At 44.3% G+C, this 15,525-nt stretch overlaps 1 protein-coding gene across 1 annotated transcript; it reads left to right on the top strand.

Moving 5' to 3' along the window:
- The first annotated feature begins 334 nt into the window (after positions 1-334).
- LOC133168593 (gap junction delta-2 protein-like) lies at positions 335-12,744 on the top strand. Its single transcript, XM_061300256.1, has 2 exons — positions 335-1,592; positions 10,651-12,744. The coding sequence occupies exons 1-2, from the start codon at positions 1,522-1,524 to the stop codon at positions 11,513-11,515; spliced, it is 936 nt and encodes a 311-aa protein (XP_061156240.1). The 5' UTR covers positions 335-1,521; the 3' UTR covers positions 11,516-12,744.
- Positions 12,745-15,525: the final 2,781 nt, after the last annotated feature.

Here is a 15,525-nt window from a genome sequence, read left to right on the forward strand (position 1 = left end):
CCAAGGTGGGAATCACTGGGGGATGGTGGAGAAGCAGGGACACAATTCTCCTGAAATGGTTTTTCATGGATGAGAGTTGCGGAAGAGTGTGGGGAAAGACCATGGAAGAAAGGATTGCAGTGATGATGAGACATAATGCAGCGTGAGATGTTGAATCCCTCATTTGTGGCCAGAAGGAGGCATTCTTGCAAGCATAAGTAAAGCTGTGATGAGAGTAAGCACATTTACCAGGGAGGGCGGGAGAGAGGGAGGAGAGAGCTCAAGAAAAGAGGGAGAGAGAGAGAAAGAGGGGAGGCGAGTGGGTGCGGGGGGGTGTTGCATGCTCACAATGTGACAGAGATAGAGCGATTCCCTGCACGAGAACGAGCCAGAGGTGGAGAGGGAACGCAGAGATGGGGACTGAGCGCTGAGAGCAGAGCGAGTTGGGGAAAGATCTGCAGATAAACGTGAGTAAAAAAAAAAAAAAAAAAAAAAAAAAGGTGGAGAAGGAGAGAGATGGCTAGTGGGGTTGAGGTGCTGGCGTGGGGAGGAGGTTGCAGGGAGTCAAGATGATGGAGCCCAGAAATAGGCTTTTACAGGACAGCCTTTCACGAGTGCTCCCTGCAGCAGACGTGATTCTGAGCACTGGAGTGTGCTCAAATTAGCAAAGGGGGACAAGGCAGGACGGGAGGTCTGCAGAGCCTTGGTTCAGCCTCGCTGGATGCAGCACGGCAGCTTGATTTATGACGAAGGGGCTGGGTGGCCGCGTGCTTGTGCGTGCGTGTCTATGAATGCGTGCGTGTGTGTGTGCAGTTTTTTTTATGGGTCCTTGTAGCGCTTGGAGCTTTGGGAGAGACCATTCCTCCAGTCATAAAATGACATTCAGCAGACAGGATCTGCGCGGCTCTGCAGTCCTCAGTAGGAAGTAGGAGAGCGGGAGTCGGGGCTTTTATCCAGCGCGAGAGGCTTTGTTTACGCTGCTGTGTGCTGAGGTAAGCCGGCCGGGATCAGCCCAATGCCTCATGTGTCCTGAGGTGAGAGGAGAAGAAGATCTTAAGAGGATGCAAGGACGAGCAGAGATCAGCACTGGTGGCAGGGAGGCCAGCTGAGGTACCGGGAGGAGCAGCCCGGAGGTTGAGTGGGGAACGACGACAAGGGAACGAGGGTGATCATGCCTGTCAAACAGTGAGCTATAGCATATGCTGTAGTGCAGAACAGAGTGGTGCGGTAGGGGAGGACAAGCATCGCTGCACAAGGGGAGGAGGAGGGGGGGGGCAGGCAAAGAGAGAGCCCGGGAGGAAGAGAGGAGAGAAGAGGTTCAGCAATTAGATCGGCACCTCTCCACCACTGGCAGGGGAATCATAGCACGACTGGCCTAGAGGAAGCGTAAAAACATCACTCAAGGCCAGGTGTAGAGGTCAAAGGATAGCCGGTGGGGTGGGCTGAGGTGAGGCGGGGGTCATCGTGGCTGCACCCCCGTCCAAGTGGAAGAAAGGTCACCTCCGAGTACGCCGTTTGGTCTGATCACCCTGACGCCTCACCATGGGAGAATGGACCATTTTGGAGAGGCTGCTGGAAGCGGCTGTCCAGCAGCACTCTACCATGATTGGCAGGTAAGAAACCGCTTTATTTGCCACTGTTTCTTGCGTGAGGACATCTCCTCCCTCATTTTGGATCCACTCCACGTTGTCCTCTCCACACCTCCTCACCTTCCCCTGCCCACTTAACTGTTAGTTAAGGGATGAACTAATCACACATAATCAATAGGAAGCTTTACAGTTACTTCAGAGAGGTTCCTGTGTTGCTACAACCTAATAGCCCAGGTATTGCTACGGTAAGATTTACCCCAAGGCAAAATGGGTAAGAAAGGAAACGAAGAGGTGTCAGATGAAAAAGACAGACCAGAGCGGCTTTTCTTATCTGCAAACACTTCACATTGAAATCCTCACCTGAGAGGTTGAAGCTTTTATTTTGATTGGCATCAAGCAGACATGCTGGAATATTTGCACTCTGCATCATCTCTGTGTGACTGACTAAAAATCTGACACCTAATACTCGTCACTGCATCACAACGACAGAGATGATGCGAGCTGCATTACGTGACGCCAAACCTCGCTGGCCCGGAATTATGATTGGTTTTCTGGGGGATTTTCCTTCCAACTAAGTCATTTTATGGAGCTTTGCTTGTGGTTGAACGCACATTATTAAGCAATTAAATCTGCTAGGCGTGCAGAGAGATGGAAGGAAAACCTGCAAGGATGCTGACTGGATTTTAGGATGCATTTCGATTTTATAGTCGTGCGATTATACGACCGCAGCTCATGGGGTTACCGCTAGGAATTGAGCTCCGACTTGCAAGTTTCGTGGAACCATTTGTAAGCTCTTTTTTTTCTTTTTCTTGTTCGAATAACTGCTAAAGAATGCTGAATATTTAGCTAGCGCTAAAAGAGAGCACAAAACGCTAGTGAATATTGGAATTGCGTTCAACAGGTGGCCGGATAAAGGAGACCAAAGGGATGTCCGTGTTGCTCTGTTTCTACTGGATTTGTAAGTAGGCAACTGTTTGCTAACATGTCAGCCATGGCTACTTGCTAAGCTAATCGCTAACTGTTGTGATTGTTTTTATAAATGAGTCTTTCCGCCCCCTAGTGGTCAAACAAATAATTGAATGCGTTTTTTTGGGGGGGTTTAAATCAAGTCAACCGGATACAATATGCAGAAAGCCACCTGTAGTTTTTCAGAGGCATGGAAGCAACTCTCAATTTGTCTGCTCCCGCTTTCAAAAGTCATAATGAATACTCTCGAACAATGTAATGGCTCCCGCTCCTGTGCTTAATTAAGCTATTTGTTGATCATGCACTTCAGTGGAAGAACATTAAAATGGTTCCCCGAGTCACCATTATAATCAGCCTGGAAGCTTTTCTGGCTAAATTTAGAATGGTCCTTTAAGGACTTGTTTTGGTTGTGTGTTTTTTATTTATTTTTTATGATAGGCTATTAGCTTAATAACCCCAAATTACACAGGGCTAAGTGTTAATGTGAAATGGGTAAAACAATCCAGAGGCTGGTTGACACCCTGAGGATATGAACATACAACTCACTTTATTTATTTACAATAAAGTCAGACACTAGTTCAACATGTTTTGCTTTCACTCAGATCGTGTTTGTCCTGCGAGCCTCTCAAGTTAGCCCCCGGGGCATTAGCTAGCTGTAACGTTAGAGTTTTCCGATGAGGTCCCCGCATAATTACTGCTTGTCCAGGCAGTTTAAACTACTAAACATTGTTTTTGGCACCGCTTTGTACTCGAGCTAGTCGGCCGTAGTTCCCTAAGTCTTTTCGGTTTGTCCCTGTCGTCAAAGTGTTTACAGTAATCCCTCGTTTATCGCGGATAATTGGTTCCATAAACCACCCGCGATAAGTGAATTCCGCGAAGTACGGTCACCAACAAGAAGTACTGGGCAGGCTAACGAGTTAGCGGAAAGATGCTGATTCGTGATCATGCTAACACGTGAAAACAGTCGGAGTCTCGGAGTGATGTAAATGAACATTTGGAGCAATACTACATTGTACTAAAGGTTAGACACATGTTTCCTCAATTTAGAAGTTTTATTTTGCCTGTTAAATGTTTTTCTTTAATTTGGAAAAAAAAATCTGCGATGTAGTGAAGCCGCGATAAACGAAACGCGGAGTAGCGAGGGATCACTGTATATCGAATCTGGATATACTTTTACACATAATGAGCTGAGAGGCCCTATTTTTAGCAATGCAGCAGAACATTAACGTCAAACACGATCCGATTTTTTTTTAGAATTCTCTAGAGAGGTATCTGTAGATTACTGTATACACTATTTGAGGTGACAAACCCCTAAGCATGTGTTTGCATGGTCAGGAAATCCATCCCAATTCTATTTTTGGAATTTCCCAGCAAGTTGGAGAATGCTGCTCACCCTCTGGCACAGTCTTATGCTGTACAGGTGCCTCCTAAATTGGACCAACTCCTCATCATCAACAGTGTTATGGAGTCAAAATTGTTGCACTGACCTCTGTGGGTTGAAAGGTTCAAGTCTGTTGCACCACTGACCACAGCCAACCCACTACCCCCCCCCCCCCAGTTGGGTGTGGTCAGTAGTGATCCGTTGTTGCACGTGCCAACACGATCAACTGTGATGCGGCGTTTCACAGTTGCGCACCATTCAAGTGTATTTTAACACAGTGTGGCCGGAGCATGCAGCAAGTAGAATGTTGAGCCTGTGTAGAATTTGAAACTCTAAATACATTGCATGCCTGCACACATTTGAAATGATGCTAGGCCAAAGTATATGACATCATCGTCTCCCATTGGCTGATAATTGTCCTTTGCATGGCAGTCATTTGTTTGCAATATGACGATGGCGTTGCACCATCAGACACTGTGTGCTCCATTATGGTTTTTTTTTCTTTATTGTAGTCTTGAAGCTAACATATGGTATTAGGTAGGTAATTAAACCAGAAATAGAAAATAGCATAGGCTGGCTTAATCATAGACTTGGAAAAGGACAAAGTGAGATTTGCTTCTATGCCTCAGACTAACTGCAGGTGGCTTCCATACTGTGACTCATTGTGGGTTTTTTCTGTGATCATAATTGCTCTGCACAAAGATATGGAAAAGACATTAGGCTCCATCAGTCTTATCAGAGAAATGAAAATATCTGGTTTTGTCATTAGAAATATATGACTTAAGCTTTTTATTCAGAGTTGACTTTGAACATTCGCCACGTCAAAATACCGTAAATAATTTCTTAGCTCTGAAAAACACATCACTTTCTTCTTACGACAGAGCGAAATTACAGCCAGGAGCAAAAGATATAAAAAAAAATTGTGAGGGAATCGGAACATTTCGTTTTATGACGGAATCAATGTTCTACAGCTGTTTGGAAAATTCACGCTCTGTCATCATGTAAGCATCAGCAGTTTATAATAGCCCGGATTAAAAATAGTTTCTCACACTCAGTCATACAGGATGTATTAAACATATTTTGGGGAAAGGAAAAGAAGAAATGCTCGGCATATAACGTGAGCATGTTTTTCCTTGAAATGTGCTCAGGTGTGTGTGTCGCACCAAGCCTTGGGGGCACCACCTCAAATGCTCAAATGAGAGGTGTACACCTTGCAGGTACAGTGGACGGAAGGAAGGAAGGAAGGAAAGAAGGAAAGAAGGAAAGAAGGAAAGAAGGAAAGAAGGAAGGAAGGAATTTGATGCATTTTGCTCTCCACTGCAATGCTGCAGGGAAAGAGCCGTAGACAAGTGGAGCGAGAAAAGAGAAAAAGATAATGGTGGGGTGGGTGGTCCTCAGAAGATAAAATCCTTACTATTGCTGGATGGAGGAAGAAGAAAGGATGTGAGGGCAAAATAAATAGTCAGCATGTGCATTTTTTAATTTTCACATTACTCTGCACTGAATTTAGTAGCGCAGAGCTATTTAGAGAGAAATGACATGCAATATTTATTGCATATATTTACACAGCAATGCAGCTTTGGCTGAATAAACAGCACCTTTAATAAGCAGCCAGAAGGCCATCGTTTTTAGAAGAACCATGTCGTCCTCATGCATTTACAAAGCTACAGCTGTTCCAAATAACGCCAATGAAAAATTCCCCATGGCTGCATTTCTACTTTTTTTTTTTTGTGTTGAACACTTTAATCTACACACCCCTCCAACTGAACAGTGTAAAAAAAATGTCATAAAAATGACACAATTATGTGGAAGCCACAGCAGAGGTCATGTCCGTTATAAATAAAAAAATATTGGCATGACCACCCTTGTGTTGCATTTTGAATACCTTGCTAGGTCAGAAATAAGTTAACAATTGAAATTTGTCGGTCCAATTTTCCAAGTTTTAAGGGTGTATGATTATGCTAACGGTACCTATCTAACTATTGTTAGCATGTCCCAACAAATCCCGTTGCACTATTTACGTCAAACGCAAAACCAAAACATTTCCTCAAAACATTTACTACATGCTTTTTGAACGCAAAGTTTGTACAAGGCCTTTTTGAATGGTTCCCTACTGCAGTAGTTATTTGCATTCGAGCTGCCTCTTAGCCTAAGTAGGTCAAGATAACCAGCAGGGGGAGGTACCCTACTTTCACAAGAGCTCCAAAATTCTCCCCAAAAGCTTCCCTCCTGACTTTGAATCATAACTTCTCCATGATGGAAATGTCGACATTTGATTAGCAATCCATCATTCTATGATGACTTGAAGGAGCTCATTGGTCTTTTAGATGAAACAATTTGTCATTCGTTTATTTGTGCGGCAAGCCGCCATGTTGACTACAATCGATTTTGCTGTTTAGTGGCGGATTTTCTGGTAAAGCTGAGCTCAGCGTTGAGTCACTGCAGGATATTATTCATCGCTGCAAGATATTGATGGGCCGCCTAAGTTCCCAGAGCATGTGCAATGTTTCACTGCTCTGCCGTGCTCTCTACGTTCTCGAACTTTCAGCGCCTTATATTATTTTACTTTATCTGATGTTTCATTTTGACCAAAATCTCTTTCATGATAAATTAAATATAGTTGAACTATTTTCCTCGACTTCCACACTAGTTGTGTATCAATTTGTTGTACATACTATACAGTTCTGAGTCATAATGGCTCTCAGAGGAAAACCATAACAATATGGCCCCAGAACAAAAATGAGTTTGACACTAAATGAAGCTATGTTTCATGAACTATTTATAAGCCCCAAGGCCTGTTTTACATTTAAATTCTCAATGAAGATCAATTTATTGGATGGTTGAACTTGAACCTGCACGTTAAAGTGCTTCTTCATCTTTGCAAATTTCTCTTTAGTATCAATTATTCCTCCAGTCAGCCCTCATGTACATCACATAAGAAGAGATCTGTGTTTTGTGCGTTCATTCTCATCTTAATATATATATTATTCATGTTTGAACATAGTTGGCTTCACAAGAGGGCTACACTACTAGAAGAAGCTAATTATGATGTATGACATTGGTACATTAATGTCTATAACAGTGTAATTGAACATTATTTAATATGCACAAGCAGAAGTTTTAATACAGCTCCTACATTAGGTTGTGTGCCTAATGAAGTGTCCAATCTTTCTCTTGCACAAGACAAACGTTTTCCTTAGAAATACAGTATTTGAAAAATCCAATGCTTTGGACCCAGGCCACAAAGTGTGTTAAAACGGCGAGCAGTAAGCTTCTGTTTCAAATGGCGGAATGCCCGCACTGCGTCCCGTTGTGGGAAGCACAGAGCACTTAGCGGAAAGAGAGTGAGTTGAGGTTCAGCTCATGAATGATGACACGGGGTCCGCAGAGGAGGCAGCACGAGAGGAAAGACAAGCTCAATAGGCCAGACTGCCACTTATTGAGTCATACGTGTTCTTTTATCATCATATATCAGCAAAGATAACATAGAAGGCCGGAGGCCAAGGAAAGCCATCAATCGAGCGAGTCAAGAAGGGTGCAACTAATTTAATCCTTCACCCTTACACTCTTTGTATTCAACGGTGTTGGGTTAAGGAATAATATTTTTTTAAAAATCTGGAGAGCTTTAAAAAAAAAAAAAAAAAAGTAATGACAATTAATAAAAAAAAAATCTGGAGACCTTTAAAAAAAAAAGTAATTACAATTTTGTTTGGCACCCCCATCTCAATTTTAATGATGAGAAAACATTGTGCGTTTGTAATAGCGTATCATAATTGTCTCATAATTTCCTATCATAGTTTTTAAACGTGCAAAAATGCATTATCTATTGCACCGAATTATAGCCTTAATCAAAACCATGATATGCTATTACATGCATGAAGCGTCCGTATTCTGTTCCCTATTATGTGAGACTTGAGAATGCATTAAAGTGCAATAAATCAATGCTGGGATTTTAATGAAAGTTGGATAGTTTTGCTGAACTTAGCAGCCTGCACTAGAGACCGTGCAAAACCTCAGCGGTGATCATATTTTTGATGACGGAGAAGCTGTCGTTACTCCAAACACTGGAAAGCAATAAGATTCATGGTAGTTTCAAGAACTGCATTTTGACGCAGTCAGCAAAAATGCACTGAGGCCTACAGAGAGAATTTATTTTTTCTTCTGCCAGGAAAGAAAGAGGATGAGAAGAGCATTATAGATGAAAGGGTGATTGGAAAATGAAGACTGGGGGTTCATCATCCTCAAAATAATCTTATTTTGTTTTTCTCCTAAACTAATGAGGCTCAGTTTCTCAATCCCAGAAAGACGTTGATTCCCTCATGAGCAAGACAAGCGATTATTAGCGTTCTCCTCAGTCCACCGTACTTCCAAACCATTTACGTTTTAATCGTTGGCTAAAAATATGCTGATTGAACTTGAGAGCTCTTAAAGACATCATTCACGGCGCTGTTGAGTGGACCCTCAGGCGGCCTGTCTACCGTATATTCCAAACTATTAAAGCAAAGCGGAGTCGTTGCCCAATGAGTGGCAGTAAGATAGAAACATCGACGCGCTCGTCGTTAAGCGGCCTAATTTCTCGGCCCTGCGCAAGTCTTTATTCATTACAGCACTCGGTGGAGCTTATTATTGAGCACGTATGGTTGGGATAAATCTTTGGACTCAAGGCCTTACTGCAGAGATTATTCCTGACCCTTCCGATAAGGCCGGCTGCACCCCTGCGTCTGCACATTCAGCATTATAGCGGGAGCTTGATGATCAAACGCAATCTATCCCGAGATGCTAATAAGTCTCTGATTTGGCCCCGAACAGACTCGAGCCTGTCGTGACCCTGAACGAGAAACTGGAACTGGGTGGAGCACCTCAGGCGTGTGTGTGACAGAAAGAGAATATGTGTGGAATTTTTTTTTTTTGGATACGTCTGTCATGCTGCGGGCTCTTGGCGTCCCTGGAGGGTTGGCGGCAGCAGCTGTCTTATGAATGAATGTGTGTGTGTGCGTTTTGAAGCCCGCGGGATACACACAAAGTGTTATCACAGTGACTGCACCTTCAGAAAGTAACTTAAGTTACTTTAGTGACTATTTGATTTTTTTTTTTGCTTAACGTACAAATACCGTCACCTAATTAGAAGTGCATTTTTAACAGTGGCATTTCAGAATAAAGTTTCTTTTTTAAAATTTTATTACAGATAAAATAGACAACTGCTTCAACTAAACATGACTTTAAAAAACAATTTTTTTGTGATTTCACTTAACATTAATGGGCTATTTGTTTTACATATATTTTTTTAAAGACAGTGTTTTTTTTACAAACATTTTTTTGAAGCGGTGGTGCGTCGTGATCAAAATAAGTAATGATAACTGCATAGGTACAAAAAAAAAAACTGCATCTGTTTCAAATTTCTCCTCATGTGCTCAACTCAAAATGTATTTTCTGGCTAGGAGTGATGGTTTTCAAATCTTCTGCTGGTTCACAGCTCGGGGCGGTTCTGGCCCAATGTGCTCAAGCACGCTTGTGGGGCTCCGCAGTACTAAAACACTGATGTTTGCAGATAACCTGCCTTCATTGCTTTCTGCTAATGCAGCAATCTGCACACGTGCAGATTATCCTGTTAGCCAGTCGAGGAGCACACACATCACACAATTTACCTCCTTACCTCAACCTTTTGATTAAAACCAAAGCCTGCGCTACGGCAACTTTAAATTTAATTTATGGAGGTCCAAAGGTGCATCTGAGCTTTACTATGTTCCGGGCGCTCACGGAGAGAAAGTCATTGTAGCGTACGCACTCACAGCTGCTCCATCACAGACGGCCGGGCACGTTTGCTATTTGGCGCAAGTCACACACATGGTTGACTCTCACTCATTGTCTCCGTGTCTGCGTCTCGCGCAGAAGAAAACACACTTGGCATACGCTCGCAGGTGGAGCACGACTCCATTTGAAACCTCTTTCACCCTAACACGTGTTCTCCGCCGTCTGCTCCACAAAAGAAGCCTTGTTTCTTTTGTCGAACAATATTTACATTTTCCAGCATGCATAGCTTACGTAAACCTTTTTTTTTTCTTTCTCTCATCCCGCTTAGACATCTCACGTTTAAGCCGTTGCTTTGGCAACAGGCCTTTAACTGCAAGTGAGGCCTTTTAGCTTGCAACGAGAAAGTCAAATTATTAGAAACACTTCGTTCAATTCCGAGCAGTTAGGTCCACTTTCTCTGAAGCTCGCGCACAAAGTTGGCCCATCCCACCTGGCGTCAGCTCCCATTGATCTCCCCCCTGGCTGCCTAGAGACAAGCGGGTTCTAAGTAATTGGCTCTTCGGCGCAGGAAGTATGCGCATCCACTGCATTTTGGCAGCGGGCTCCCCCCGTGATGTGCGCGGGGCGCTCGCTGCTCATTACAAAGCGCTGACGGTGCAATCGTAAAGGCCCATTCCTCCTCTGCAGTGGCCAAGTTGGATCGGGACCAGTGGGGAATATTTAGTGTTTAGTAGGACAAACAGTTGAAGCATATGTGCAGGCATACACGCACCGATGTCAATGTGGAGGGTGAGTCACTCTGCGTCCATATTGGCACCCCCTCCCCACCCCCTCGTGATTTGTGAGCGTCTAATCTATGAATTGCTATCATTTTCATCCCAGCTGTTTAGCAATAACTTGTCCATGCATATGCATGAAGTTGCTGGGCAAGACAAATGTTCTCCTTGCATCCACACACTCAGCTTCCTGTCCTCTTTCTTCTAGGATCCTGCTAACCGTGGTGGTGATTTTCCGCATCTTGATCGTGGGCATAGTGGGCGAGAAGGTGTACGAGGATGAGCAGATCATGTTCATCTGCAACACCATGCAGCCCGGCTGCAACCAGGCTTGTTACGACAAAGCCTTCCCCATCTCGCACATCCGCTACTGGGTCTTCCAGATCATCTTGGTGTGCACGCCCAGCCTGTGCTTCATCACCTACTCGGTCCACCAGTCGGCCAAAGCTCGGGACCGCAGCTACTCGTTGCTGCACCCTCACATGGACCACCACGGCCACGGTCACCACGGCCGCCATCACGACCATCACGCTCGTAAGCTTCACTCCCGCAACATCAACGGCATCCTGGTGCACCCCGACAGCAGTAAGGAGGACCACGACTGCCTGGAGGTCAAGGAGATCCCCAACGGACCTCGAGGGCTCCCACCCACGCACAAGAGCTCCAAAGTGCGGCGACAGGAAGGAATCTCCCGTTTCTACGTCATCCAGGTGGTTTTCCGCAACGCCCTGGAGATCGGCTTCTTGGCCGGCCAGTACTTCCTGTACGGCTTCAACGTGCCGGGAATGTTTGAGTGCGACCGCTACCCGTGCGTCAAGGAGGTGGAGTGTTACGTGTCTCGCCCCACGGAAAAGACCGTCTTCCTGGTCTTCATGTTCGCCGTCAGCGGCATTTGCGTGGTGCTCAATCTGGCCGAGCTCAACCACCTCGGTTGGCGCAAGATAAAAACGGCCATCCGCGGCGTGCAGGCCCGAAGGAAGTCCATCTGCGAAGTGCGTAAGAAGGACGTTTCCCACCTGTCTCAGACCCCCAACCTGGGCAGGACCCAGTCCAGCGAGTCAGCCTACGTCTGACAGAGGCTTCTCCGCCTCATGTGACATTTTGGAGAAGAGGTTTCCCCTCCGAGGACCACCAGGGCACAAAAGGTCACCGCTGGATTATGACTTTGAAGGAGCACAGAGAAGAAGAATCCGCTTTCCACCACTAACCTTTGGTGCTGTTTAACCTAGGTGACACTAGGTGCCTTTAAAGAACCCAACAGACACAAATGAGCAATTTCATAATATTAAGCTCGGTTGAAATCGCGTCGAGGAGTGAGCGGCCCTCGTTACTTGCCTTTGTTGTAGCTCACAAATAACGGTAATTTCCCGAGATATGCAAAAGATGCATACGCATGAGTGTAGAGGAAAAAAGAGCCAATTTGCCCGCTAGAGTCGACAAAATTCAAAATTACTTGCCGAAAGACACTCATACATCTCAGCGCTGAACTGTTTTTAAAACACACCAAATAGAAGAGCACCGGCTATCCATGTGCAAACCTTTTTTCCGCTCACCGCTTCATGTCGCAAGCACACTGACATCGCCTTGCTGCTTTTGCCGAACCCTTGGCAACATTTTGGTGCTGTGCTAGCGCAACGCGTCCAGTGGGTAAAACACACGTGTGCACTGATAATGAGTCCCGCACTGTGTAACACACCTGAGTGCTCATGATGCCCGCAAAGATGATGCGGGGAATTTACAGCAAAAAAAAAAAAGTGTTTCCGCTGTGTACAACGACACACAACCCTTTTAATTGAACAGTAAAATATCCTTCTATGGTTGTCACACATTCAGAGTTTCCACAAGCAGATTTGGTGGTGTATTTTGAAACTGCTGTACATATTTGACATCTAGGAATGAACCATTATCGATTTGGAAACATAATTTAGGGTGATGATGAATGAAGATGAATTCCTAGATGAGTAAGCTTCAAGAATATGTATTATTATCGTGCTCTCTGTGCAGCCTTCCGATGGAAACGACAGAAAAGGTGTTCCACCATCCCATGGACTGAAAAAGGCATGTTAAAGAAACATAACTAGAATGGATAGGTTATGACATTTAACTTAAAAAGACTTTTTTTTTATTTATTTGCATCCTGCTCCTGTGAATTGTACTCAGCATGCGTTATGATATAAAGAGTTACATTAGCCTCCCATCTTGGGAACACTGAAAGTGAAGATTTTTTTGAAAGGCTCCCAAAACTGCAGCAATAATACTAAGATAGAATATGTGAAAAGAAAAGAAGTCAATAAATTATTATGCAAACACTTTTTGGCTTGCGTCCATCCATCATTCTTATTGCTTATCCTTCGCAGGGTCGCGGCGTTTGATTAAATACACAAGGCCGATTATCACTGCGGAAAAATGCAAAATGCGAGATGGACCAAATGAGGCTAATCAGGTTGAGCAACCGTCCGTCAATCTTAATTTAAGAAGGGTAACGGAGGCTTTTCTAAAATCATCGGAGTTAATTCCGAAAGGCAAGCTGGGCGCAAAATAAATTGCATTGTACGCTGATACCAGATGAAAAAGGCAGGTAGGTTATCGGAGCATTACGGAATGAGCAAGGTTACGGGAGAAAATGACAGAGCCAGGCGTGAACCTTTTAGCGTTATTAAAACTTCAGTCAGCGTCTGAGCAGCCTCGAGGGGGGCGGGGGGGGCGGGCGGCTTAGTGGGATAAAAGGAAGAGGAAACCAGGATGATGAAATAGCGTGTTCATAAAGTTGATTGTCTGATGTGATTTAGGCTAATGAATTTTGGTCATATCCGCGGACTTCAAAAGCCACGCTGGGTTCTTATTGACGTGCGATTGACAGCGCTGTGTGCGGCGTACGCTCCCACCAAAAAACATCCAACAACCGCACAGTCGATAAGTGGCCAGACAAACGCATTAGCGAGGATGTGGCCAGTCTGGTTGCTGTGGTGACAGGAGAGCAGCCCACACAAGACAGTAATGAGGAGCACAAACGTCAGTACCCTTGCTCCATCCATGCCTTGTGCTCCCAAGATTCCCACGCTGACCACTGCTGTACAATTTCAGATAGTGGTATGATTTGACTTATCAATGAAGGGAAAATCATTTTTAAATAATGGGTCTGATGGTAAATTGACTCGTTCACTGCCATTGACGAAAATAGACGTCAATCTTTATACTGAGCCGGCAGTGAATGACTTGATGCACGTTGTACCTTGAGGGGCACAAATGCACTCGTACAGTAGTCAGACAGACTGTCAATTAAAAATCGTACATGATGTCCATCGTAGCATATTCAGGAATATGCGGCTTCTATTTTCGAGCCTTCACAATCTATCTTTGTAAGGAGAGTAAATGCTCAGTCAGTTACTCATCATGATGTCACTGACCTCAAACCGACGCCAAGTGCATCCATGGAATGTTTGGCTTCACAATCGACCTCCTTTTGAATTTTGCGTCTTATGTCAGGAAGGATAAATCAGGGTTAACGCATAGATTTCCATTAACCGGCTATTCACGGGGTTGCCTCGTTCATCAAATTTTCATCCCTTCCCCTGTGTGACCTACATGTCAGCACAGCTTGTTCATTATTATTCGGCGTAAAGAAAGATCATTTCATTAGTTGCTATTGTTCCTTGGATATTAGCCTCCGTGCCTCTCAGCTCATTCATAAAGATGAAAGTGGAGTTGGCGTGTCCCTCTGGATTGCGCTCCTCCTCTTGCAGCCTCTTAATATCTTGTGCCATCATTTTGTGCCAGTCTCCATTTTGCTCTCAGTCTATGCTATCCCCCCCCCACCCCACCACCTTGCTTGGCACCCGTTTTCTACCCTTCCGCTTTCTCTCTCCTCTACCTGACTCATTGACCTTGCCTGTCCTCTCTCAAATGGACCATTTTTTTTCTTTACCACCTGGGTAACATTAAACACAATAACTCCCCCATCCATCCATCTAGCTAACTGTTATATATGCCCTGTTTCTCTCAATGGTCCCCTTGTTTCTTCCAATTGTTTCGATATCCACCTTGTGCTATCTGTCATTTTTGAATTGTTAGTTATACTCCCTCACTGACATTTCTCTGTCCTTTTTTTTTTTTTTTAATTAATTGAGATGTGCAGGTCGTAGCACACTTTAATGGTGGAGAACGTATGCAAACATTATCATCATTATTATGGTTTCATTATTTAATTTCTCGACCGTTTTGGACAGGGGTGTGTAGACTTTTGGGGGTTTGAAGTTGTCAACAGATGCCACGAGATAGCGACAAAGCACAACTTTTGTCTAAATGGAGGGTATGGGAGTCATTTCAATGCAGTTCGTTGGCATCGAGACGAGACAAGCTGGTGGCAAAGCACTAGTTTTGCCTAAAATGAGGCTCTCAACTTCAACATAGGTTTAGCTGGGAATAGGTTCAAAAAATCTATTGTTTAAAAAATTGATTATTATTGTGATCATAACTTGTATACTTTATAAATGCAACAAAAGTGCTGCGGGAAGATAAGAACAGAGAGAGGAACGGAAAAAAAAAACATGGGGGCACATACTCACCAACACCATCACACCCACCCACATGATTGATGAACATCCCTTTTTTTTTCCCCACCAAGTACTTCCGGTGAGCTCGTCATTTGGAACAGTAAAACCCGACCGATCTCAGGACGCGTGTAGGCGGGATGGTAATATGTGCGTCAGAGACATAAATAATGTGACATCAGACATGCTGTGACCCGCCAGTGGAGACATCAACAAAGAGTGCCAACACTGTCTAGTGCTGAAAATCAAAATGCCCGAAAGGTCTTACTCCATGTACAGATGATCTAAACAATCTAAAACTTCCCAAACTAGCTCTGAACTACACACAGAGCACACTAAAAATTCTCTCCAGCTGTTAACATGAATTTTACTCGCATAGCCGAGGAACAAAAATATCTTTCAGGATTTCAACGGGGTGTGAACACAGACATACGATCACACCACTGCACCCACATATCTCTACGGATTGGTTTAAGAACACCTAATCCTCCAGTGGAAGCCTAAATTAGCAGTGAATCCAGTCGGCGTGCAGA

This window comes from Syngnathus typhle, linkage group LG15, assembly GCF_033458585.1.
Source record: "Syngnathus typhle isolate RoL2023-S1 ecotype Sweden linkage group LG15, RoL_Styp_1.0, whole genome shotgun sequence".
Taxonomy (NCBI): domain Eukaryota; kingdom Metazoa; phylum Chordata; class Actinopteri; order Syngnathiformes; family Syngnathidae; genus Syngnathus; species Syngnathus typhle.

Bases quoted from the DNA above. Each gene is read 5' to 3' on its own strand.
- LOC133168593 (XM_061300256.1), top strand. From the start codon at position 1,522: ATGGGAGAATGGACCATTTTGGAGAGGCTGCTGGAAGCGGCTGTCCAG. The intron at 1,593-10,650 runs GTAAGAAACCGC...TCTTTCTTCTAG, and splicing joins CACTCTACCATGATTGGCAG to GATCCTGCTAACCGTGGTGG.